Below are 27,722 nucleotides of genomic sequence, written 5' to 3' on the forward strand. Positions count from 1 at the left end.
ATGAAATCATTAGAGCCCTCGAAGTACTTTCTTCCCTTTGGTCATAAATAAATGAGTTAGGATTATACCAAAGACGAAGTCCTTTTGCTCTCTCCCCAAAGATGGAGAGTGGCTTGGAGCGACGGCGAAGGTTGAGTTATGGAGTGGAAGCCTTTGTCTTCGCCGAAGACTCCAATTCCCTTTCGATATACCTATGACTTGGTTTGAGATAGACTTGAAAACACATTAGTCATAGCATATAAAAGAGATACGATCAAAGGTATATAAATGTGCTATGTGTGCAATCTAGCAAAAGAAATTGCTTGAATCAAGAATATTGAGCTCATGCCTAACTTTGGTAAAAGTTTGTTCATCAAGAGGCTTGGTAAAGATATCGGCTAATTGATCTTTAGTGTTAATGAAGAAATCTTGATATCCCCCTTTTGTTGGTGATCCCGTAAAAAGTGATACCTAATAGCTATGTGTTTAGTGCGGCTATGCTCGACGGGATTGTCAGCCATTTTGATTGCACTCTCATTATCACATAGCAAAGGGACTTTGGTTAATTTGTAACCGTAGTCCCGCAGGGTTTGCCTCATCCAAAGCAATTGCGCGCAACAATGACCTGCGGCAATGTACTCGGCTTCGGCGGTTGAAAGAGCGACCGAATTTTGCTTCTTTGAAGCCCAAGACACCAAGGATCTTCCCAAGAACTGGCAAGTCCCCGATGTGTTCTTCCTATTGATTTTGCACCCCGCCCAATCGGCATCCGAATAACCAATCAAATCAAATGTGGATCCCCGAGGGTACCAAAGCCCAAACTTAGGAGTATAAGCCAAATATCTCAAGATTCGTTTTACGGACGTAAGGTGGGATTCCTTAGGATCGGATTGGAATCTTGCACACATGCAAACGGAAAGCATAATGTCCGGTCGAGATGCACATAAATAGAGTAATGAACCTATCATCGACCGGTATACCTTTTGATCCACGGACTTACCTCCCGTGTCGAGGTCGAGATGCCCATTAGTTCCCATGGGTGTCTTGATGGGTTTGGCATCCTTCATCCCAAACTTGTTTAGAGTATCTTGAGTGTACTTCGTTTGGCTTAGAAAGGTGCCCTCTTGGAGTTGCTTGACTTGGAATCCTAGAAAATACTTCAACTCCCCCATCATAGACATCTCGAACTTTTGTGTCATGATCCTACTAAACTCTTCACATGTAGATTCGTTAGTAGACCCAAATATAATATCATCAACATAAATTTGGCATACAAGCAAATCATTCTCAAGTGTTTTGGTAAAGAGTGTAGGATCGGCTTTTCCAACTTTGAAGCCATTAGCAATAAGGAAATCTCTAAGGCATTCATACCATGCTCTTGGGGCTTGCTTGAGCCCATAAAGCGCCTTAGAGAGCTTATAGACATGGTTAGGGTACTCACAGTCTTCAAAGCCGGGAGGTTGCTCAACATAGACCTCTTCCTTGATTGGTCCATTGAGGAAGGCACTTTTCACGTCCATTTGATAAAGCTTAAAGCCATGGTAAGTAGCATAGGCCAATAATATGCGAATTGACTCAAGCCTAGCTACGGGTGCGTAGGTTTCACCGAAATCCAAACCTTCGACTTGGGAGTATCCCTTGGCCACAAGTCGAGCTTTGTTCCTTGTCACCACACCATGCTCATCTTGCTTGTTGCGGAAGACCCATTTGGTTCCTACAACATTTTGATTAGGACGTGGAACTAAATGCCATACCTCATTCCTAGTGAAGTTGTTGAGCTCCTCTTGCATTGCCACTACCCAATCCGAATCTTGGAGTGCTTCCTCTACCCTGTGTGGCTCAATAGAGGAAACAAAAGAGTAATGCTCACAAAAATGTGCAACACGAGATCTAGTAGTTACCCCCTTGTGAATGTCGCCGAGGATGGTGTCGACGGGGTGATCTCATTGAATTGCTTGGTGGACTCTTGGGTGTGGCGGCCTTGGTTCTTCATCCTCCTTGTCTTGATCATTTGCATCTCCCCCTTGATCTATGCCGTCATCTTGAGGTGGCTCATTTGCTTGTTCTTCTATTTCATCAATTTGAGCTTCATCCTCATTTTGAGTTGGTGGAGATGCTTGCATGGAGGAGGACGGTTGATCTTGTGCATTTGGAGGCTCTTCGGATTCCTTAGGACACACATCCCCGATGGACATGTTCCTTAGCGCGATGTATGGAGCCTCTTCAATACCTATCTCATCAAGATCAACTTGCTCTACTTGAGAGCCGTTAGTCTCATCAAACACAACGTCACAAGAAACTTCAACTTGTCCAGTGGACTTGTTAAAGACTCTATATGCCCTTGTGTTTGAATCATATCCTAGTAAAAAGCCTTCTACAGTCTTAGGAGCAAATTTAGATTTTCTACCTCTTTTAACAAGAATAAAACATTTGCTACCAAAGACTCTAAAATATGAAATATTGGGCTTTTTACCGGTTAGGAGTTCATATGATGTCTTCTTGAGGATTCAGTGAAGATATAATCGGTTGATGGCGTAGCAAGCGGTGTTGACCGCCTCGGCCCAAAACCGATCCGAAGTCTTGTACTCATCAAGCATGGTCCTTGCCATGTCCAATAGAGTTCTATTCTTCCTCTCCACTACACCATTTTGTTGTGGCGTGTAGGGAGAAGAGAACTCATGCTTGATGCCCTCCTCCTCAAGGAAGCCTTCAATTTGAGAATTCTTGAACTCCATCCCGTTGTCGCTTCTTATTTTCTTGATCCTTAAGCCGAACTCATTTTGAGCCCGTCTCAGGAATCCCTTTAAGGTCTCTTGGGTTTGAGATTTTTCCTGTAAAAAGAATACCCAAGTGAAGCGAGAATAATCATCCACAATAACTAGACAGTACTTACTCCCGCTGATGTTTATGTAAGCGATCGGGCCGAATAGATCCATGTGTAGGAGCTACAGTGGCCTGTCGGTCGTCATTATGTTCTTATGTGGATGATGAGCTCCAACTTGCTTTCCTGCCTGACATGCGCTACAAATCCTGTCTTTCTCAAAATGAACATTTGTTAGTCCTAAAATGTGTTCACCCTTTAGAAGCTTATGAAGATTCTTCATCCCAACATGGGCTAGTCGGCGATGCCAGAGCCAACCCATGTTAGTCTTAGCAATTAAGCAAGTGTCGAGTTCAGCTCTATCAAAATCTACCAAGTATAGCTGACCCTCTAACACTCCCTTAAATGCTATTGAATCATCACTTCTTCTAAAGACAGTGACACCTATATCAGTGAATAGACAGTTGTAGCCCATTTGACATAATTGAGATACGGAAAGCAAATTGTAATCTAAAGAATCTACAAGAAAAACATTGGAAATAGAATGGTCAGGAGATATAACTATTTTACCAAGACCTTTGACCAAATCTTGATTTCCATCCCCGAATGTGATAGCTCGTTGGGGATCCTGGTTTTTCTCATATGAGGAGAACATCTTCTTCTCCCTTGTCATATGGTTTGTGCACCCGTTGTCGAGTATCCAACTTGAGCCCCCGGATGCATAAACCTACAAAACAAGTTTAGTTCTTGACTTTAGGTACCCAAATGGTTTTGGGTCCTTTGGCATTAGACACAAGAACTTTGGGTACCCAAACACAAGTCTTTGACCCCTTGTGCTTGCCCCCAACATATTTGGCAACTACCTTGCCGGATTTGTTAGTTAAAACATAAGATGCATCAAAAGTTTTAAATGAAATGTTATGATCATTTGATGCACTAGGAGTTTTCTTTCTAGGCAACTTAGCATGGGTTGGTTGCCTAGAGCTAGATGTCTCACCCTTATACATGAAAGCATGATTAGGGCCAGAGTGAGACTTCCTAGAATGAATTCTCCTAATTTTGCTCTCGGGATAACCGACAGGGTATAAAATGTAACCCTCGTTATCCTGAGGCATGGGAGCCTTGCCCTTAACAAAATTAGACAATCTTTTAGGAGGGGCACTAAGTTTGACATTGTCTCCCCTTTGGAAGCCAATGCCATCCTTGATGCCAGGGCGTCTCCCATTATAAAGCATGCTACGAGCAAATTTAAATTTCTCATTTTCTAAGTTGTGCTCGGCAATTTTAGCATCTAGTTTTGCTATATGATCATTTTGTTGTTTAATTAAAGCCATATGATCATGAATAGCATCAATGTTAACATCTCTACATCTAGTACAAATAGAAACATGCTCAACACTAGATGTAGAGGGTTTGCATGAATTAAGTTCAACGATCTTAGCACGCAAGATATCATTATTATCTTTAAGATCGGAAATTCTAACATTGCAAACATTAAAATCTTTAGCCTTAGCAAGCAATTTTTCATTTTCATTTCTAAGGCTAGCAAGGGAAATGTTCAACTCTTCAATCCTAGCAAGCAAATCATCATTAACATCTCTAGAATTGGAAGTTGAAGCATTACAAACATGAGAATCAACCTTAGCTAACAAATTAGCATTTTCATTTCTAAGGTTGTCTATTGTCTCATGGCAAGTGCTTAGCTCACTAGATAATTTTTCACATTTCTCAATTTCTAGAGCATAAGCATTTTTAACCTTAACATGCTTTTTATTTTCCTTGATTAGGAAGTCCTCTTGGGAGTCCAAGAGATCATCCTTTTCATGGATGGCACTAATTAGCTCATTTAGTTTTTCCTTTTGTTCCATGTTAAGGTTGGCAAAAAGAACGCGTAAGTTATCCTCCTCATCACTAGCATTATCATCACTAGAGGACTCATATTTAGTGGATGATTTGGATTTTACCTTCTTCCTTTTGCCGTCCTTTGCCATGAGGCACTTGTGGCCGACGTTGGGGAAGAGAAGTCCCTTGGTGACGGCGATGTTGGCGGCGTCCTCGTCGTCGGAGGAGTCGCTTGAACTTTCGTCGGAGTCCCACTCTCGACAAACATGGGCATCGCCGCCCTTCTTCTTGTAGTACCTCTTTTTCTCCTTTCTTCTCCCCTTCTTGTCGTCACCTCGGTCACTGTCACTAGATATAGGACATTTAGCAATAAAATGACCGGGCTTACCACATTTGTAGCAAACCTTCTTGGAACGGGACTTGTAATCCTTCCCCTTCCGTTGCTTGAGGATTTGGCGGAAGCTTTTGATGACGAGCGCCATTTCCTCATTGTCGAGCTTGGAGGTGTCGATTGGTTGTCTACTTGATGTAGACTCCTCCTTCTTTTCCTCCATCGCCTTGAATGCGACGGGTTGAGCTTCGGACGTGGTGGGTTCGTCAAGCTCGTTGATCTTCCTCGAGCCTTCGATCATACACTCAAAACTTACAAAATTCCCGATAACTTCCTCGGGGGTCATTTTAGTATATCTAGGATTACCACGAATTAATTGAACTTGAGTGGGGTTAAGGAAAATGAGAGATCTTAGAATAACCTTAACCATTTCGTGGTCGTCCCACTTCTTGCTCCCGAGGTTGCGCACTTGGTTCACCAGGGTCTTAAGCCGGTTGTACATGTGTTGTGGCTCTTCCCCTTTCCGAAGCCGGAACCGACCGAGCTCCCCCTCGATCGTTTCCCGCTTGGTGATCTTTGTGAGCTCATCTCCCTCGTGCGCGGTTTTGAGCACATCCCAAACCTCCTTGGCGCTCTTCAACCCTTGCACTTTGTTATACTCCTCTCTACTTAGAGAGGCGAGGAGTATTGTTGTCGCTTGAGAGTTGAAGTGCTCGATTTGGGCCACCTCATCCTCATCATAGTCGTTATCCCCTACGGACGGTACCTGTGCACCAAACTCAACAACATCCCATATACTTTTGTGGAGTGAGGTTAGATGAAATCGCATTAAATCACTCCACCTAGCATAATCTTCACCATCAAAAGTTGGTGGTTTGCCTAATGGGACGGAAAGTAGAGGTGCATGTTTAGAAATGCGAGGATAGTGTAGGGGAATCTTACTAAACTTCTTACGCTCTTGGCGTTTAGAAGTTACGGAGGGCGCATCGGAGCCGGAGGTCGATGTTGATGAAGTGTCGGTCTCGTAGTAGACCACTTTCCTCATCCTCTTTGGCTTGTCCTTACTCCGATGCGGCTTGTGGGAAGAAGATTTTTCCTTCTTCTCTTTGTGGTGAGAAGAAGATTTCTTCTCCTCCCCTTTGTTGGAGGAGCTCTTCTTCTTCTCCCTCCTCTTGGTACGGGACTCTTCCGATGAAGTGCTCCCGTGGCTTGTAGTGGGCTTTTCGCCGGTCTCCATCTCCTTCTTGGCGTGATCTCCCGACATCACTTCGAGCGGTTAGGCTCTAATGAAGCACCGGGCTCTGATACCAATTGATAGTCGCCTAGAGGGGGGGTGAATAGGGCGAAACTGAAATTTACAAATATAAACACAACTACAAGCCGGGTTAGCGTTAGAAATAAAATCGAGTCCGCGAGAAAGGGCGCAAAACAAATCGCAAGCAAATGAAGAGTGTGACACGTGGATTTGTTTTACCGAGGTTCGGTTCTCGCAAACCTACTCCCCGTTGAGGAGGCCACAAAGGCCGGGTCTCTTTCAACCCTTCCCTCTCTCAAACGGTCCCTTGGACCGAGTGAGCTTCTCTTCTCAAATCAAATTCGGGAACAAAACTTCCCCGCAAGGGCCACCACACAATTGGTGCCTCTTGCCTTGATTACAATGGAGTTTTGATCACAAGAACAAGTGAGAAAGAAAAGAAGCAATCCAAGCGCAAGAGCTCAAAAGAACACGACAAATCTCTCTCGCTAGTCACTAAAGGCTTGAGTGGAATTGGAGAGGATTTGATCTCTTTGGTGTGTCTAGAATTGAATGCCTAGCTCTTGTAAGTGGTTGAGAAGTGGAAAACTTGGATACAATGAATGGTGGGGTGGTTGGGGTATTTATAGCCCCAACCACCAAACTTGACCGTTGGTGGAACTGTCTGTTCGATGGCGCACCGGACAGTGCGGTGCACACCGGACATGTCCGGTGCCCCATCCACGTCACCAGTTCCGTTGGATTCTGACCGTTGGAGCTTCTGACTTGTGGGCCCGCCTGAATGTCCGGTGCACACCGGACATGTACTGTTTACTGTCCGGTGTGCCAGTATGGGCACGCCTGACTTCTGCGCGCGTTGCGCGCGCATTTAATGCATCGCAGGTAGCCGTTGGTGCCGAATAGCCGTTGCTCCGGAGTTGCACCGGACAGTCCGGTGCACACCGGACATGTCCGGTGAATTATAGCGGACTAGCCGTTGGAGATTCCCGAAGCCAGCGAGTTCTTGAGGCTGCTCCTCCTTGGCGCACCGGACACTGTCCGGTGTACACCGGACAGTCCGGTGAATTATAGCGCGAGCGCCTCTGGAAATTCCCGAAGGTGGCGAGTTTTAGTTGGAGTCCTCTGGTGCACCGGACATGTCCGGTGGCACACCGGACAGTCCGGTGCGCCAGACCAGAGGTGCCTTCGGTTGACCCTTTGCTCTTTTGTGGAACCCAACTCTTGGTCTTTTTATTGGCTAAGTGTGAACCTTTAGCACCTGTATAACTTATACACTAGAGCAAACTAGTTAGTCCAATTATTTGTGTTGGGCAATTCAACCACCAAAATTATTTAGGGGCTAGGTGTAAGCCTAATTCCCTTTCACTATGAATCTGATCTTCCATGAGTTGTTAGGAAACACTGTGGAAGTCTACATTGATGATATTGTAGTCAAATCGGCTGAGTTTAGTTCTCATATAGCTGATTTGCGCAAAGCCTTTGATAAAATGCGTCGGTATGGTTTAAAAATGAACCCACGTAAATGTGCTTTTGGAGTGTCGGCTGGTAAGTTTTTAGGATTTGTCATCCATGAACATGGTATAGAAATAGACCCTGACCGAATCAAGTCTATTCGGAATGTGGGGCCTCCGACGTGTAAGGTCGAAGTGCAGAGGTTTCTCGGCAAGGTGAATTATTTACGAAGGTTTATTTCTAACTTAGCCGGGAAGATTGATGCCTTCACCCCTATCCTTCGGCTTAAGAATGATGCTGAATTCACTTAGGGGGCAGAGCAGCAGGAAGTATTTGATCTCATTAAAAAATACTTGTCTTCAGCTCCCGTGTTAAAAGCACCATAAGTAGGAGCACCATTCAGATTATACATTGCAGCTGAAGACAAGGTTATTAAGGCTGTTCTGACACAAGAAACTGAGGGGAAGGAGCATGTGGTGACATATCTAAGCCGAAGGTTGGTGGATGCTGAAACAAGGTACACTTTTATTGAAAAGTTATGCTTATGCTTGTTTTATGCATGCACCAAATGTAGATGTTATTTACTGTCTAGTCATTGCACTGTTTCTGGTCAAGCCGATGTAATCAAGTACATGTTGCATAACCCAATTATGAGTGGTAGAATTGGTAAGTGGGCTTATGCACTCATAGAATATGACTTGGCTTATGAACCATTGAAATCTATGAAAGGCCAAGTCGTAGCGGACTTTATTGTAGAACATCGAGTTAATGATATTCATGAACTAGACATATCATACCTCACTATTACTCCTTGGACTTTATATTTTGATGGATCGGTTTGCAATGAAGGGCAAGGAATTGGCATTGTGCTTGTTTCACCAAGTAATGTCTCCTTTGACTTCTCTAGCCGATTGAAAACGTATTGCACTAATAATCAAGCTGAATATGAGGCCCTCCTATTCGGTTTAGAGCTTTTAAATGGTATGGGAGTAAAACATGTGAAGGTATTTGGTGATTCTTAGCTGGTTGTCCAACAGGTGTTAGAAGAATATCAATGTCTTGATGGTACTCTAAATAGTTATCTTGAGAAATGTTGGAGCATAATCCATTCTTTTGACGAATTCAGTATTCGGCATATCTCTAGAGTTGAGAATCATAGAGCTAACGACTTGGCACAAGATGCATCGGGTTATCGGATAAAGAGAGGGAAATTTCACAAAACTGAAAATCTGATAACCAGTGCAGAGCCAAATTCCCAGGTCGCGGACCGTCCGCGTGATGACGCCGGACCGTCCGAGGTTACCAGAAAGGTTATCTTAATCGATTCGGCTGACAATGAAGCCGATGCAAGTGATTGGAGGACACCTATACTTAATTATTTACAAAATCCCAATATCAGGACAGATAAGAACATTCGGCGAACAGCTTTCAAGTATGTTTTGATGAGTGATGAACTTTACCGCCGAACGGTTAATGATGTCCTGCTTAAGTGCTTGGGCCCAGATGATGCTATATTAGCTATGGCCGAAGTACATGAAGGAATTTGTGGTACCCATCAATCAGCTCCAAAGATGAAGTGGTTGTTGCGAAGGTCTAGTTTTTATTGGCCTAGTATGACAGCTGATTGTTTCAAGTACTACAAGGGGTGCCAAGTGTGTCAAAAATTCGGCGACCTACAGTTGGTCCCTGCAGCCGAATTACATCCTATCATCAAGCCTTGGCCATTCAGAGGATGGGGATTAGACTTTATTGGAGAAATTCATCCTTCATCATCAAAAGGGCATCGGTTTGTGTTAGTTGCCACTGACTATTTCACCAAATGGACTAAAGCCGTTGCTCTAAAGAACATGACGCACAAGGAGGTAATTGAGTTCATAACTGAGCATATTATTCATAGATTCGGCATTCCCTAGACCTTGACTACAGATCAAGGTACTTCTTTTATGTCAAAGGAGGTACGTTAATTTGCTGAATTATACAAAATTAAGCTGCTTAATTCGTCTCCATATTATGCTCAGGCCAATGGACAGGCCGAGTCTAGTAATAGGACGTTGATTAATTTGATAAAGAAGAAGGTATCTGATAATCCTAAACATTGGCATAAGATTTTGTCTGAAGCTTTATGGGCTCATAGAATATCTAAACATAGTGCTACTAAAGTATCTCCTTTTGAGCTTGTCTATGGGCAGGAAGCAGTGTTACCTGTGGAAATAAGTTTGAATGCTGTCAGGTTTGCCAGACAAAATGATCTAACTGCTACTGATTATTATAATTCAATGATGGATAATATTGATGAGGTGACCGACAAGAGGATGATAGCTTTGGGAGCAATAGAAAAGGACAAGATCATGGTAGCCAGGGCCTACAACAAGAAGGTCAAAGCAAAATCATTCCAAGTAGGAGACTTGGTGTGGAAGACCATTCTACCTCTAAGGAATAAAGACCGAAAGTTCGGGAAATGGTCGCCAAGCTGGGAGGGTCCTTATAAAGTGAAACAAGTGATGTCTGGTAACGCTTATTTACTACAAACATTACAAGGCAAGGATTTACCTAAGGCTTTGAATGGGCGTTTCCTCAAACAGTACCATCCTAGTATGTGGCAAGAGGCCTAAGAAAACCGATGTGATCACATCGAGTTAGTTGCTTTTGGTTCGCCCAGCTCCACCAAAAGGCAGGGGGGCATATGTTCGAACCAAAAATGAGCCGGCGGACTGTCCGGCCCTGAGGCCGGACGGTCCGCGGTCCGGACGGTCCGCGCCTGTAGGCCGGACTGTCCGCGCATGCGCAGAGCAGATTAGGGTTCCGAGTTTTGTGCTGCGGTTGTTAGCTATATTCGCGGGATTAGCTCGGAATCAGTTGTGTAAAGGGTCCAGCCCCCCTCCTCTATAAATAGAGAGGTCTACGGCCGATTTGTAATCATCAACAATCGAATCAATACAACTTTTATTCGCATTTTATCCTAGGAGTAGTTCTAGTCTAGTTTAGGTTTAGCCTCTCAATCCCCAAATTCTTCGCCTCTCTTCGACTCTACGCCGATTGGAGGAGTCTAGGTCGGCCGACCCGAGCCTAGACAACCCCTAGGATCTCTCCTCCCCGACGGGGTCCCTCCCGGGAGCGAGATCCAGGCCGCCGCCGGCGACTTCCGCCGCCCCTGCGCACGCGCGGACCGTCCGGCCTCAGGACGCGGACCGTCCGGCCGTCAGGCAGAGGACCCAAGCTCCTGCACCAGGTCGCGGACCGTCCGGCCCCAGGCCGCGGACCGTCCGCGCCTGACTAGAGAGCACCGCCGCCTCGCGCCAGGTCGCGGACCGTCCGGCTCCGTGCCGCGGACCGTCCGCGCCTGACCAGAGAGCACCGCCGCCGGTTCTTCTTGATTATTTGGCGCTCCGAAAAGGCGTCAACAGTGTGCTTTCTTGGAGCCTGTTCGGTTTCTACAGATTGGTCATCCACAACGATTCCTAGCCATTGCTTGTCTAAATTATATAAGGTTTGATGATCCAAAATGATTTCTAGTTGAATTTCGGCCTACGAACATGCCCTTAAGAGTATTTAATCCTAACTTTCCGGCAATACTGAAATCACCCAATAAGGGCTTGTTCGGTTATTCCTATCCCATATGGATAGGATGGGATTGGAAACAAATATGAAAGATTTTGACTTGTTCGGGATTTAAACCCATCAAATCCCACCCAATCCACATGGATTGAGAGGAAAACGAACAAGCCCTAACTATAGACAGAAAAAACACAAGGGCAAGTAATAATACTTAACAAGTACAACTTAGAATCGGAACACTAAAACGGGGACATGAATAAAAACAACTTAGAATCGGAAAACAAACGAAGACATGAATGAACGAATAAAAAAAGCAATTTAAATGTTATTGCTATGTAGTTTCCGATAGAAAAGGACAATCTAAATATTTCCTTTGTGTTTATTGGTAAACCGAGTAAGGGCTTGTTCGGTTATTTAGGGGATTGAAATGAAGTGACCAACACCGATATATAACTATAATTGTAATATCAATAATTAGAATATATATGTATACATAAGTCTCTGGTCATAACAGTTAAAATATGTATATGTTAAGTACATAATTAATTTTAACTTATTATAAACTAAACCTTTTATTTTAGCCATAGATATACAACTAAAAAAATCTTTTTAGTTAGGGGACCATGACCCGAGCTAACCTAGCTCCCCTGTCTACGCCACTGCTCATACTTATTAATGCTCAAAACTAAAGCAAAACTCCTAGAAACTAAAATCCTAGTGAACTTTGTTTTTCTAAATGAGGCAAACAGGTACATTTTAGAAATTGCAGAATATTTTCTACAACTTTTATGTTGACCATCAATACCAATTCTACATGGATAATCTCTAGAAATTAGGCTAGACTTTTTACCCAAATATGTTTTTGTTTTCAGGACATCATTGTTGTTTCTACGATTACTTCTAAACTGCTAGTCAGATTGAAACTAAACCAAACCAATTTAGAAGTTAAAAATGAAATCTACAACTGTTGTATTCATGAAATTACCAAAACCTTAATCGATCCATACCTTTCAAGTTGTAACTACTATTTAGAATTCAAAGAACAACAAACAACGAACAACGAATGATTTCACCACTTCCCTTTCACGTGCGGGAAGGACAACCTAGAACATGGATATTGGTGCCATGGTGGAGAGGTGAAAAACGACGATGGTTACTGGGGAGAGAGCAGCTAGGGTAGGAGATGTAGAGAGGGGCATCTAGGGGTTGCTGGAGAGGAGGAAGAAGCACGATCACTAGGGAGAAGAGGAGTTGATGTTCCTAGTGCTTGCCAGGAAGAAACTTAGGTAGTGTTTGGTTGATGAGCCAAGTAGAACGAAGCTGTTTCATCTCTGATTCTAGGAACGAAGCCGTTCTGTTCTGTGTCTGGTAAGTTGGAACGAAGCGGCTCTGTTTTTTGTTTGGTTGCAGAGGGAGGCGCGCGAGCTGCTGCGCACGGATGGGAGAGCGAGCTGTGGGAGCGGGCTGGGAACGGAGCGGCTCCGTCCCATTGATTTTTTGGAGTGGGATGGTTCCGGATCTGAGGAGAATATTCTCTAATTGGAGTCACTCTGTTCTAGTTACTTTGTAACCAAAAAACAACAAAATGGGGACAGAACGACTCCGTTCTACTTGGCTCTTCAACCAAACACTACCTTAAGTTAGGTAGAAATCACGATCACATAGGGTGACGGCTGCTAGGGGAGAAACGAAAAAAAGATTTTCTTTAACTCTATCATTAGACGGCTTAGATCGCCCGATACTCTGAAAACTCATCCGTAAACCGGGTACTCGCGAGGAAGAAAGTTACATAAGGTGCAAATTGTGACAAGAAAGGCCACAACGACTATTGGAAAGAAGAAAAAAACCTCTAGCTCTACTATCCAACAACATAGATCGTTCGATATCCTGAAAACTCATTGATATTACAAATGACCTCATGCCCAAATCTCATGAATATAGGGCATCATTGGTTGGGTGGTCGGGCTCATGGGCTCATGGCTAGGCCCAACTCGGTCACCCACCCAGTTGTTTGGTTATCTACATCTTTTATTAGGCTAGGGTGACATGGTACAAATAGTGCCATAGGGCCAAGCTGAGGAGAAACGACCATTTTAGTCGTATGAACTCAGTCGGGTTGTGCATAGAAACCTATACATTGTTATACCTCTTGATTAATAAATCCAATTAAGAAACCAATTTTCACTTTTGTGTTATGATATTTTTATGAATACGACTAAATCTCACTTGCCATATTTTATATTTTCTGACTTCTTTTTTACCCATTTAATCAATCAAAATCTAGACTAGACCTTGACACAACAGAGAAACGAAACCAATCACATGGTACAAATAAGTTTGGTACATTGCATGTAGTCCTAATTCGGCCACTACACGACGGTTGATCTTTAGCGACCCTTATTAGGTACCAACTGTTGGTTGCTAAAGGTTAGGGACCGACGGTCAGTCGCTAAATCCTTTTGTAGCAACGTTCGGTTGGTCGCTAAAAGTCTAGAAATTTAACAACTTATGGTTGGTCGCTATAGATGTCGTCCGGGACTAGCGGTGGGTCGCTATAGAGCAAGGATTACTATCAAATCTTATAGTCTGAACGTACCTGTAGATGTTAGTGACAAAAATTAATTAAAACAAGTAAACATTGATCGCTAAATTGCGTGGTGAATCATGGTAACAATGATGATGAGTTTAGCGAGCATCTTATAGAAGATGATGCAATATCTGAGTTGTTGTAACACTATAAATCCATCAACTAAAAATAATGAATTTAGTTATCATAATAAATAGGGTAATAAATTTTATTCAAATGTTTATTATTTATTTGCATTCGTAATAATTTATTCAAATGTTTATTATTTATTTGGTAAATTGTTTATGAATTTTTGAGTAATTTAAAAATACATTTCGAAATAAATAAAAAAGAAAACTATTCCTAACCCTAAGGCCCACTAGGGGCCCATCTACCTAAACCTAACAGCCGCGCGCTGCGCTCCCTGGCTTCTCTCCCAGCCGCCGCCTCTATTCTCCTTTCCCTCTTCTCTCTCCCCTCGCCTATCTCCTCCCCCGACGCGCCTGCACCAACAGTGGAAGAGCTCGCTAGCGAAGCAGGCCTGGGTTGCGGCGCACAGCGTGAACGCGTTCGGCAAGAGACCCTCCTCGAGCGTCTCACCGAAAAGGCGGAGCGCCTCCGCCTCAGCGCCATTTTGCGAGAGGCAGGACACCATGGCCGTCCAGGAGATGAGGTCCCGCAGGCCGACGGGCATTCCGTCGAACACGCTGCGCGCGGCGGCCACGACGCTACACATGCAGTAGAGCGTGAGGAGCGAGTTGGCGACGACGGAATCAGTCTCGACCTATAGGAATCGTTGAATGCCCGGTACAACCGATCAAGTTTCGACAACCCCTGGTTCGTCATCGGGGTCTCCTACTCCGGCGCTCTCAGCGCCTGGTTCAGGCTCAAGTTCCCCCATTTGACATGTGGGAGCCTCGCGAGCTCAGGGGTGGTTCTTGCAGTGTACAACTACACCGACTTTGACAAGCAGGTTGATAGTCCGGGAATAGGTGGAGATGGCGCAAATTAATTCTGTCTGTTTGATGTACTTCTACCCAATTCAGGTCTCCATATGTGACAGCCTTTATTATGTAGGTTGGAGAGTCAGCTGGTCCTGAGTGCAAAGCTGTCCTTCAGGAAATAACTGAACTCGTTGACGAACAGCTCCGGCTGGAGAGTCACTCGGTGAAGGCTCTATTTGGAGCACAGATGGTAAATCCTTTTGTGCATAGCACTCTGATCCTGCCAATTTCACATACTTCAACTCCGATGGTATATTTTACTCTGCGTGCAGCTGAAAAACGATGTCGACTTTCTCTTCTTCCTGGCGGATGCCGCAGCGATAACAGTATGCGTAATTTTTTTTCTAAGTTGCTTTATTATAGAAGTACGTTTTGTGGATGTTTGAGAGTGGATGCTATTTTGCAGTTCCAATACGGGAACCTAGATGCCTTGTGCCCTCCATTAATACAGGCAAAGAAGAACAGGAAAAACTTGGTGGTACATGTCCCTTCTATAATTGTACATGAGATCTGTAAAATCTTACTGGAAGACAGAAGGAGCCAGCAAAGAAATAACTATCCTTGTATTAACATTTTAATGTAAATTGTTTTACCAATTAAACTCCCCTGCCAATAGCAAATAAGAGGAATAAGCATAGTAGTTTAATCTATAAAGATGGAAAATAGTTACACTGTTGAGTGAAAATTCTGCAGGCAACCTGTCGATGGATGACCAAACACATTATACAATTTTACTATTATATCTTCCTCTTTTAGAGCATCCTTTTTGATCTTCCATTTACTGGTTTTGCAGGAAGCATATGCTCAATTTGTGTTTTTAGATCCATGATATGTTGTCGGTCTGTTGTTTGTAGTCCTAGATATCTTCGTTTTTGTCACTACTAAAAACACCGATCGGTTCTGATGTACTGCTATTTATTGCTCTGATATTTTTGTCATGTATGTGATTGGTGACTTGGGCTTTACTAGAGGAACATTCGTGGTATAGTTTTGAAGAGAGAAGTGAGTCATAAAATTAGAGATATCTGCATTCATTGTGATCTATCTTTAACACTTCATTTTTACTGTAGACATCAAGTAAGTGGCGACATCACAACCCCTACAAGTTTGTGCCTCAAAACAAGAGGATACAAGAAGTTGGAGTGCTTTTGTGAAGGCTTTTGCGAATCACTTGAAACGTTGGTACTTTTGTGAATGATTTTGTAAAGTGTTTGCAAATATGTGCAAAACATAATAACATGTGTAGGTTTTGTGAATGATTTTGTTGTGGTGCTTGTTGATGGTTTATGTGATGTGGATCTATCATTGTGCAATACTAATTAAATTTGTATATCTATGTGATTATGTGTATAAAAATTGGTGATTTGTGATGCTTTTGTATATATAACAGTTGTTGAATGCTAATTAATGGTATATTATCATTATTAACGACTATAACTAGGGGCAACTTTCTGTTGGTTGCTAAATGTATAGTATAATGACTCACGATTGGTTGCTAAATCTATAGTATAACAATCCACAGTTGGTCGCTAAATATACAATATTAGCAACGGACGGTCGGTCGCTAAAAAGATGTCGGTCGCTAAAGCCTTTAGCGACGGCACTTACATCGACCATCCTTATGGGTCGCTAAAAGTTTTTAGCGACCAACTGTAAGTCGCTGAAGGCCGTTTTAGCAACCAACCGTAGGTCGCTGTAAATGAACCGTCGTGTAGTGGGCCAAGCTTCAAACCTCATATATAGGCTCAGAGGTCACCTGAACCAATCACACCCATATTCACTTGGGGCGGATCTACCCATCATAGAACCAAACACATCCATGAATCATACGAGCATGAACCTAGGTCTGTTGGACCTTCAAGTCCCAAATTATTGTTGATAAATTAGATATTTTATAGATTAAATTCCGAATATAAATAAGAAATAACAGTAAATATACTAGCATGCAATTCCTTAGCAGACTAGTAAGCAATGTGCATAACACATTCATAACACTGAAGTACGAGATTAGAATAGAGGACACGTATTGTTTGGACATATTGAATGAAAGTGCTGAAGCGGAAAGGACGACGATGTCGGCAGTCATCGAGAAGAGCACGAGCAGTTGCGTGAAGACGCTTCTCAAAAACCTTATTCGTCCTCTCCCAATGCGGGATCTCAATGGCGATGGGATCTGAAGACCTATTCTCCCGATTGCATATACACGTCGGCACTCGGGATGAAGAAAATCATGACGACGACGCAACAATAAGCAGAGGCAAAACCTAAATCACGTATGAAAAATGTTTAGCGACGGTTGTTAGGCTGTGTGCAGCGGTTCCTACGGCTGCTCCCCCTCCCCTCCCGTAGAGGCAACAGCTAGCCCCTAGGCGCCGCATCGCTGCCCCTACTGTGCCCCCAGGATGCATCACGCGCCGTCCTCTTCTCTCTCCCACTGGATGCAGCGTGCACTCATCTCCTCCCCTTCTACTGTGTTGTGGGTCCGGCTCCAATTATTAGTAGAAGAAAAATTGATAGTTGATAAAAAGTAGTATATGGAATGATATTTTATAATTGTAGTGGGGTATAAGGGGAGAAAATAGGGGGGAACCGCTACAGGAGATAAAAAAGTAGGGGATGCAATGTTGATGATGTAACGCAAAAAAGTGATATAGGGGGGAAATTTAGAGGGAACCGCTGCAGATAGCCTTAGGCTCAATATATAGGGTCACCTCCACGTCTTACGATCCGATAAGGACTCGCGTCACAATTTGGTAGTGATCTAATAAAGACTTTAAACTTAATAACCGAGTAACAAAAATAAAAAAAATAGCAAAAGAAAATCACTCTCTCCCAAGGTGAGGGACCAAATTTTTAGACTTTTCACATGCACGTAGAGCGCCCTTGGACCCATGCCCAAGCTCGGGCCGATGAGTGAGCGCGCATGTGGTACTACATTCTCTATGCCTGCACCCATGACATGGTGGGAGAGAAAAACCTCCATATACAAATTAGTCTAACTCCACTTAGGGTGGGCAGGATGGGATATGACGATCTTTATATAATATTGTTTGGTTCGTGATCAGGGGTTGAGACAAGACCTTCATAACGTCATCCTCAGCTGTCCATCATAATTGGATGGATAAGAGAGGATGCCGAAGAACGTGGCTGTTCTGACTATCCTAATTGTCCCGTAACCAAACACACTCTTAAATTAGCAACGTGAGACTATTGGTACCACCATCCTCTTGCTATATCCACCTTTGAAATTTTTTAGGAATTAATTGATTTTCTCTATTGGAGGTATAGGTGTACATTTGGGCCGGGCTTAATGGGCTGGCACGAAGCACGAAAAAAAGCCCGACCCAAGCCCGGCACGGCACGAAATTATTTCGGGCCGGGCCGGTCCGGCACGATGCATCGGGCCGTGCTTGGGCCGACGCCGAGGCCCACGGGCGGGCACGAGCCCGACCCGTTTAAGCAGACCCGAAATGGCCCGTTAACAGGCACGAAAAGGCCCAAAATAATTTCACGGGACCACGGGACGGCAGCGCCCAGCCACACGCACGCCCGCACTTGTCCTTGTCCACGCACGGGACGACGAAGGCCCATTTATCCGTTTATGTCTTGCAGTGCGCCCAGAAAGTAGAAACCCTAAAATCTCGAGTCCGTCTCTGTCTCTCCGTGTCCGGCAGTCGTCTCTCCCTCCCGGCTCCCAGAGTCCCAGGCAGCCTGCGCGCGACTGAAGGCGGAGCCGCCCCTGCACCTGCACACGACCCGGTGACCGGAGCGGCGGAGCCCAGCCGCCCCTGCGCGGTGCGCAGCGTGCACCCCTGCCCCCTGCACCTGCACGACTGCACGCGACCGCCGTCCGGAGACCGCCGTCCCTGCGCGGTGCGCGCGACCGGCGTCCGGAGACCGGAGCCGCCCCTACGCGGCTGCGCGAGCGCGACCGGAGCCTGCGCGCGACCGCTGATCGGAGCGGAGCCGCCCTATGCCCTGCGCCCCTGAGCGCGACCGTGTGTATTTCGCGCCTTTACAATTTTCGGGCTGCCCGTTTAAAGCCCGACACGTTTAGCTCAATACGGGCCTGGCCGGCCCGAAATTAAACGTATCGGGCCTTTTCGGGTTTGGGCCGGACCGGGCGGCCCGAATGTACACCTATAATTGAAGGCCACAAAATCCAACAATTGTCAATCTACTATTTTTATTTATCGGTTTGTTTCTTAAACAGAAATTGCTGAAACTTATTGGGCTAAGGCCACAAAATCCAACAATTGTCAATCTACTATTTTTATTTATCCGTTTGTTTGTTAAACAGAAATTGCTGAAACTTGCTTAAGATTTTAGAGCCTGCAATTCTTCATGCTTGAAGCTGCAATTCCACTGCAATTTCATAGCAGAAATGACCGGCAAAAGGAATCTAAGACTGAAGAGGAGAACGGTAGGAATAGGAGTATAATCATATCAAATATGACAGTATTACACGTTATACATTTATTTTCAGCTGTATCGGAAAAGATTTAAATATATATCGATATTCTAAATAATTAACTTTAAAAATACGAATGCAAATAAATATTAGATACGGATCAGCATTCAAGTCCGGAAATTGAGTAGACTCGAATACCATTATTCGTACCATTTAACCTTGCTCAAGGGTCAGCGATGAATGCCGACCAGCAGAACAACTTTGATCTTTAACTTTTAAACTAAAGTATATTCTCCGAATCAGTTAACCGCGTTATGGGAATTTGAAGTTTGCAACTAATAGCAGACTGCTCACCAACCCAAATAAAGGTGGCCGCCCAAATACCTACCGTTTGGCGTTTGCAACCACCGGAATAATGCAGGGCCGCGTCGTCTCTCATCAGTGCTCAAATCAAATGCATACCCAAACAACTAGTACAAGCTAGTACGCCGACGATCTGGCAGGATATTTTCCCTTTGGAATCAATCATTGTTTGCAAGGACGAACTGATTTTTTTTTTCTGATCATAGTTTGCACAAGTGGTCTACCGTTACAAACTGGTTTATTTTTTTTCACAAATATCAAAACGCACACTACATCTACATGAAACCGGAAAACGAAAAAAAGAAAAAGAAAAACAGGAAGAGCAAAACCTCCTCCAAGAGCAACTCTCCCAAGCAAGCACCTACTATACTACTAGTAACTAATAGCTAGAAAACAAGTGGGTCGGTCGGTCGGTGTGTGGGTGGGTCTACTACATGACGGAGCAGGCGTTGGGGTTCTCGTCGCTGAAGGCGGCGGTGTAGCGGACCTCGGTGGAGGAGGCCCTGGCGAGCGGCGCGGCGGTGGGGTCGGCGACGACGTTGCGGACGTAGCCGGCGGGGGCCTTCTTGTCGTAGGCGCCCGGCGCGTAGGGGTGCTGCACCATCTCGTAGGGCACGTAGGGCCAGGGCTCCACCCGCTTGCCTGTCTTGTAGGCGACGCGGCGCATGACCTTGGCGGCGTCCACGTAGCCCGTGACCGTCACCTTGTTCTGCTTGGCCGCCACCTCCACGGAGCTCACGCCCTTCATGCCCTCCACCGCCTTCTTCACCTTGCGCTCGCACCCTTCGCAGTCGATGCGCACCTTCATCTCCACCGTCTGCGGCGAGTCCAGTTCAGCTGTTGGGCTGGCTGGGATAAAGACCCCGAACAGAAACAGAAGAAGATGGTTTATATATACCTGGAACTGCTTCCTCTTCTTGAGATGCCGGCGAGTCCTCGGCAAGGAGCAGAACTCGGAGACGACGTCGACGATGCCCATCGCTCGCAGCAGGCCTTCTCTTCCCTTCCCTTCCCTTCCCTTCACTTGGACCCCACCCCTTCGTACCGGAATGGAGAAACAAGGAAAGATCTGCTCAGCGCTCTAGTACAACAAAGTGAACTGCGACTCTTTTGAGAGGAGCAGCAGACAGAGAGCTAGCTGGTGGTGGTGCCTTCTTCCCACGCACCCAGACCGATCGATAAATATAGGCATCTTCGGCACCGCCCGCGTCCAGTGCCGCCCCGACACGTGGGTGCGCGAGGCCGCGTCGATCTTTAAAAAAAAATTAGGACGCCTCGCCCCGCGGAGGACTGATCTTTCCCAACTGGTGTGAACGGACGGGGGCCTCTGCAGGCATGTACGCGCCTGTTTAGGACGCAGTGAAATTTCACTCACTAAAGGCTAGTGTGAAACCTTTTTTAAAGTGATTTCTATTTTTTTCAAAGAAAAATTAACTAATTTTTTTAGTAAAATAAAAACCCCTTGTTAAAATAGATTTCCAAACTAGCTCTAACAGTATAGTCTATCATACAAATAGTTTTACACTATCATATAGAAGATCTTAGCTATCTCCAGCGAAAGCTTATAAAACTGTTCCATATAACTTGTACAAGACTGTCCGTCAGATAGAGACCTACTGTTACTACTAGTACTACAATGCAAGCTCAGCTCGTGGAGTCGTTGCAATGCAGACGGCCGTCGGTAGGATGAGGATGATGAATTGAAGACGACACCCGGGACCGGGGAGGGGAAGAAGAAACGGCGGTGGTTACGGAGGCAGCTGTGCTTTGATGTGATGTGGGCCCCACACGCCATGTGAGGCGGGGGTGGGGGCCACGTGGGTGGGGTCGGGCACGTCGACAGGTGGTGAAGCACCGAGGATGACGCCCGCCATGGCTACTATGGCGGTCAGGTCGAGGCCCGAGGGTACGGCTGCGTGCCGACTACGAATGCTCCTGAGGACTCGATCTAAACGGCTGCGAGGAAGCTGCCAACCGGCCAAAAAAAATAATAACGGGGGCGTGAACTTGTTTGGCTACTGTCCTGGTCTGGGGCTCAGAGAGTCAGGCCCAGACAGAGACAGCAGCACCGCCCATCCGCTGTTTACGAGGTTTACTATTTGACACTCGTAGTATATGTACTGGCAACTGATTTTATATTCGAAAATAAAAAACTGTACCGAATTGCTAACGAAAGTTTCTCAAATCAAATATCTGAAATCAGAACCGAACAACTTCAAAAAAAAAACAATATTTATAAGTTTCTGAAGTTAGTGGTGACGAGCTTTTATATATTGTTTTGGGTATTTTTGGAGATGACGTGTTCGTGTCGAGATGGTACTGGCACCGTCACACATGCTATACGGTTTGTGACGTTTTCTCAAGTCACGGAACGGTGACCTATCCTGGGACGATCAATGAAGCTGACATCGGGTGTGGACTCCCTGAGGCCTCGTAATTATCCACTGGTACGTACGGCCCCTCCCTCCCGCCAAGGACTTGGCCGTCGTACGTTCCCCTTCCGCGGATGCGATGCGCAGGTGGTAGTCGACACGCGGGATGGGCACGTCACGGGTCTGGCTCACGACTAATAACGAGCGGCTGCTTCCTTGAACCACGGACGATCCTTCGTTTTCCTATACACGGCCATGCCATGCCTTAGCGCCCACGTGCTACTCTGCTTCTGTCAGACTGTCACCGTGTGGGCCGGGGTGCTCTAGGACTCGAGGCAGATGGTCCATGCTTGGTTGCCAAACAACATCTCCACATGTCAGTGTTAAGAACTCTTTGCTACTTGATAAAGTCCAAAAGCTACTTAACTCACAAACACAGGAGACATAAAGATATAGAAGAAACTGATATTCTTATTCATCTATTCTGTTCTCTGATTGCAATAAATGGTGGTGTCCTCTTCTATATATAGTGCAAAGTTAAGATTTCGGCTAAATCAGCCACATGGGCCTTCGGGGCTCAAACTAGTTTCTTAACACTCCCATTTGGCCCTCTTGCCGCGAGATGCATATGTCCCAAAACTCAATAAAAACTTAGTTGGAAAAATTTGAAGAAAGAGTAAATGGTTCATGCTTACTGTGTTGCATGATTTGTCTCATTAAAAATCTTACGTGAGAAACTTCTACTTAAAACTCACTTAAGGGGAAAAGAGTGCAAATCACTTTTTTCTTCATTTAAACTTAAGACTGTAATTAGGTATTTGAACTTTATGCTCAAAATTCATATTAGGAGTATGCAAATTTCTCCCCCTGAGAACCACACTTCAAGTCCATCCTTTCAATAATGGATGCAATGCTTAAATGAAGATCTACAAGATCCTCTTGTGGCTTATTATGCAAGACTTTAACGTGGTTCATCATATGCCTTCTTGATCATACATTAATGGGATTTTCATACATAGCACATATCCCATCATTACTTATGCAACATAAGCTTCTTTATTTCATAAGTTGGTAGCGGGGATTCCTTAATCCACATTACTTATATTATGGAGTGTTTCTTATTCAAAGTATACATCTTCACAAAATCTTTATGCTAGACTTTGGTTCCCATATGAGTTTGTCACTATTGACACAAAGGTCCACTTTCTGACTTCCATATGACCTTAATGTACAACAAAGGTATTCATATTCACATTTAGGTGCATGTCTTGATCTTCAATGCAAAATTTCTTAGCCCTTTGGATAAATTGGAGGATATACATGATTCATATACGTGGTATTTATTTATACTTTGTGCCATTACCGATCCAACATAATGACACATATAGTGTCTACCTTTCATGTTATCTTCATGGTATATCGACACTATATTTCCTCCCCCTCATCCTTAGGTGCTAATAGATCTAGATATACATAAATGACCGATCAATCAGTGGTATTTTCATTATACACATTTCTATATTGAAACTCTTTCAACATGATAAGGTAGGTTTCGAACATTCATTCAAGTATGCCTCAAGCTATATTCTTAGGCCGAGGCTTGCTCATACTTCAAGTATATTTGCTTTCTTTTCATCATTCTTTCAATGCTTATGGCACTATGCTTAATTCTATTTTCCTTTCCTAGGATATGGGCAATAACAATTCCATGCACATATGAATATATAAAGCCCAAATATAGATCCTTTCTATATTTCACCATCCTTGTATTCTACTTCAAGTTGATTTCTGCCAATGAGATATACATTCATACAAAGGAGATAGTGCCCATGATTGGTTGTCATTGTATCCTTACTGCAGTAATGTAATACCCAAAAATGTAAATAGTGAAAATAGAGAAGAGCTCAAGATTTTGTGATTTATACTTATCATCACATGTGAACACCTCATTTAAAATAAATAATTAAAAAAAGACATGTCACTAAATTGTGCATCATGTTGGCTTTTAATTGTTTATGCACTTAATAGTAGTCACAACAATATGAATAAAATAATAAACAAATTAGAAATATAAAGACTAACTTGAATATTTGAAAATGAGAGATAATCAAGAAGGAGAGAAAAGAAAAGGAGTATAAAATATAAATGAAAATAAAAGTAAAAATATATTTCTAAAACTGGTATTTTTATGACCTGTGAAATCTGCAAACCAAATTCTGATTCAAATAGTAGGTTAGAGTTTAGAAAAGGAAATTCAAAATAAAAAAAGGAAAATGAGAAAAGGTCTAACCTAAATGGGCTTGCGGCACCTATTCAACCCACCCTGCTCTCCATCTACGTGGCCCATCCAACCTGCGCGCTCCGTGGGTCTGGCAGGCGGGCCCGTGTGGCCTGTCTCTCTTCACCCGAGCGCTAGCGCTGGCATGTGGGTCCGGCCAGTCCGTTGCTTCGCTGCGCCCATGCTCTCTATCGTGTGGGACCGTCGTGTCGGGTCCACCCCCGCCCGATTCGTGCGCTCGTCCGTGCCACTGCAAATTGATTGGTTCTTATTATTTGCGAAAATAATTGAGATTTCTATGATGCAAAGGGAGAAGATACCAGAGCTTCTAAACTTTTTATCCAAACAATAGATTGACGATTCAAGTGTGCTTATTCCAATAGAATGGTGTCGGTGTTTCGGACCCGGGGGGTCCCTGGATCGACGAGTAAATTTGTCGTTGCGTGCCCCTGCCTAGATGGGTTGGCGCAAGATGGAACACAAGGGAGAAATGCGGCTCGTATTATCTCGCACCAGGGGGGTGTGCTCGTAGTAGGGGTTACAAGCGTTCGCGAGAGAGAGAGAGAGTGAGCCTGTTCGTTAGCTCGTTCCCCCGCTCGACCCTCTCGCATGAAGGCCCTGGACCTCCCTTTTATAGATGCAAGGAGAGGGTCCAGGTGTACAATGGGGGGTGTAGCTATGTGCTAACGTGTTTGGCAGAGAGGTGCCGGAGCCCTATGTACATGCCAACGTGGCTGTCGAAGAGGTGCTAGAGCCCTGTGTACGCTGTAACATGGTCGTCGGAGAAGTGCCTGAGCCCTGTAGAAGCACAGATGTCGATGCTGATGGGATCCTGCTGACGTCCCCTTGCTTCCGTAGGGGGCTGAGAACCACCGTCGTCATGGACGCACGCGGGGAGCCATCATTACTTGTTTCCTGGGTGAGCCAGATGGGACGCTGGTCTTGTTCCCTCGTAGCCTGAGCTAGCTAGGGGTAGGGTAATGATGTATCCCCTGTGGCGCGGCTGGTCCGAGCCCAAGGTCGGGCGAGGCGGAGGTTTCTCCTGAGGCTGAGGCCGGGGTCGGGCGAGGACGCGATTCCTCCCGAGGTTGTGGTTGAGGCTGAGCCCTAGGGTCGGGCGAGGTGGAGACCTCCTTCCGAGGCCGAGGTTGAGGCCGAGCTCTGAGTCGGAGACCCCCTTCCGAGGCCGAGGCCTAAGGTCGAGCGAGGCGGAGCTTCCTGTTGCGCCCGAGGCCGAACTTGGCTCTTGTCAGTCTCACCCTGGTGGGTGGCACAGCAGTCGGAGCGGGGCGAGCGGTGCTGTTTTCCTGTCAGGTCGGTCAGTGAAAGGGTGAAGCCACTGCGGTCACTTCGACCTTGTCGACTGAGGCACGCATGTCAGAATAAGGTGTCAGGCGATCCCTGCATTGAATGCGCCTGCGATACGGTCGGCTAGTGAGGCGATTTGGCCAAGGTTGCTTCTCGATGAAGCCTGCCCAAGGTGGGCTTCGGGCGAGCCGAGGGTGCGCCCACTGCCTGAGGAGGCCCTCGGGCGAGGCGTGAATTCGTCCGGGACTACTGTTCCCGCCCGAGGCCGGGCTCGGGCGAGGCGAGATTGCGTCCCTTGGTAGACGAGGCCTTGACCTGAACCGTGCCCATCAGTCTTTGCGGTTTGTGCTGATGGTGGTTACCAGCCGTGTTTAGGAGAGTTGGGGGTACCCCTAATTACGGTACCCGATAGTAGCCCCCGAGCCTCGAAGGGAGTGATGGTACTCGCTTGGAGGCTTTGCCGCACTTTTTTGTGAGGGGACCAGCCTTTCTCGGTTATATTTTGTTCTGGTGGGTGCGCGCGATCGCAACCGCCGGGTGTAGCCCTCGAGGCCTCGGAGGAGTGGTTTGACTCCTCTAAGGTCTTAACGCCTTTCGTGATGCCTCGGCCGGCTTGGTTGTTCCCTCATGCGACCTGATTATGGCCCGGGTGCATGGTCAGGTCCCGGGTTTCTGAGCTGGTTTGTTGACGCTATCAATGGTTTGGCCGTAGCCGGGTTGCGAGAGCAGCCCCCGAGCCTCTGCACGGAGCGAGAGGACGATCAAGGACTGTCTCGACTTTTATCATACGCCCCTTCGTCGCCTTTCCGCAAGGAGGAAGGGGGGGAAAGCGCCATGTTGCCCTCGGAGGGCGCCGAACATGGTGTTTCCAGTGAGTTGCTAACAGGTGATCCAAGTGGACGCCCGTGCCCCGTTCGATAAGGGTCGGCTAGTGGCCCAGAGGCGCGCTCCAAAAGTACCTGCAGGTGATTTGCCGAACCCGGACCCATTCGATAGGGTCAGAGGGCTCGATGCCTCCCTCTGATGGGATTCCGTTACAAAATCGCTCATGCTGGTCTCGGAAATGTCATAGAGTACCTCGGGAGCGTAGCCCGAGCCTCGGCCATGTAACGGATGTACCCAGAGTTATCCCTCGCTCTGCGTGCTCGGCGGCGGCTGTCGAACCCTTCCGAGGGGCCAGCCTTCGAACCCCTGATCAGTAGGAGGGTTGGGGGCCCGCTTCCTTCGCGGAGAAGGATCCCTTTTGAAATATCCCCTTTCCCGGTCCCTGTAGCAAGAGAGAGAAAGGGGAAGAGGAAAATGATATGAATTTAAACGGTGTGGCGCACCTTTTTTGACGCGATCATCATGGCGGAGGTGAAAGGTCGCCCGCTTCGCCTGCCAAAGGTGTCGCTTGCCCTGCTGAGGAGTTAATGCGACCGGACGGGTGGTTCGCGGGGCGGCTGTTGCGCGTGCTCGAGTCGTTCGAGGAACGGGCGTTTCACCTTTGAATTTGAATTTCGTGGCGAGTTCGGGCGAAGTTTTGAATAGATCTCGCCCGGGCCTTTATATACCCAGAAGAGGGGCCGGCGGTGGTTCTTTACTCTGCCATTTACGCTCGCCTTCTGCTTTGGTTTCCGCAACCTAAGAGAATAGCCGGGGAAAAGAAAACCGCGCACCTCATCCCCTCCGCCTCCACCACCTTCGTTCGGCGATGGCTGACAAGGTGACCGTCGTCCCGCCGCGCGACCCGTGGCCTTCTTCCACCGTCGTCGTGGGGGATCTAGAGGCCCTTGTCGCCGATGGTTTGCTCTGTCCCCTCTCTGGTGGGCCGCAGCCGGAGTGGATGGTCCCGAGCGAGGCCGATCCAACTCCACCACCGGGGTACGTGGTCAGCTTTATCCCCTTCCATGAGCGGGGGTTTGCAGTGCCAGCGAGCCGCTTCATGCGGGCGCTCCTGCACTACTATGGGGTGGAGCTGCATAACTTCAACCCCAACTCCATCGCGCAAGCGGCAATCTTCGCGGCAGTTTGCGAGGGTTTCTTGGGGATTGACCCTCACTGGGATCTGTGGACCCATCTCTTTTCTGCGGAGCTCTTCGCCTCGATGACGGAGGCGAAGAAGGTCCGCATGGCGGTGCGGGCCGGGGGCTGCACCCTCCAGCTGAGGCCAGGGCGCATGCAGCAGTACATCCCCGCCACCCTC

General features: G+C 46.1%; 1 protein-coding gene and 1 pseudogene across 3 annotated transcripts; one reads left to right on the forward strand and one right to left on the reverse strand.

Moving 5' to 3' along the window:
• Positions 1–14,235: 14,235 nt before the first annotated feature.
• Positions 14,236–16,153, forward strand: LOC100382439 (uncharacterized; annotated as a pseudogene). Of its 2 annotated transcripts, NR_151617.1 has the most exons (5): positions 14,236–14,774; positions 14,879–14,995; positions 15,078–15,131; positions 15,212–15,283; positions 15,876–16,153. The product of NR_151617.1 is annotated as an uncharacterized protein, transcript variant 2 (transcript). The 2 variants fall into 2 exon arrangements; NR_151616.1 differs by having other exon boundaries at positions 14,270–14,774; positions 15,078–16,059.
• A 3,598-nt stretch (positions 16,154–19,751) lies between these two features.
• On the reverse strand, positions 19,752–20,727 carry LOC100285326 (uncharacterized). Its single transcript, NM_001158219.1, has 2 exons — positions 20,478–20,727; positions 19,752–20,396 (listed from the first exon to the last, which is right to left on the reverse strand). Exons 1-2 carry the CDS (start codon positions 20,556–20,558, stop codon positions 20,010–20,012), a joined length of 468 nt encoding a protein of 155 aa, NP_001151691.1. The 5' UTR covers positions 20,559–20,727; the 3' UTR covers positions 19,752–20,009.
• Between the last annotated feature and the right edge of the window lie 6,995 nt (positions 20,728–27,722).

This window comes from Zea mays, chromosome 2, assembly GCF_902167145.1.
Source record: "Zea mays cultivar B73 chromosome 2, Zm-B73-REFERENCE-NAM-5.0, whole genome shotgun sequence".
NCBI classification, from domain to species: domain Eukaryota; kingdom Viridiplantae; phylum Streptophyta; class Magnoliopsida; order Poales; family Poaceae; genus Zea; species Zea mays.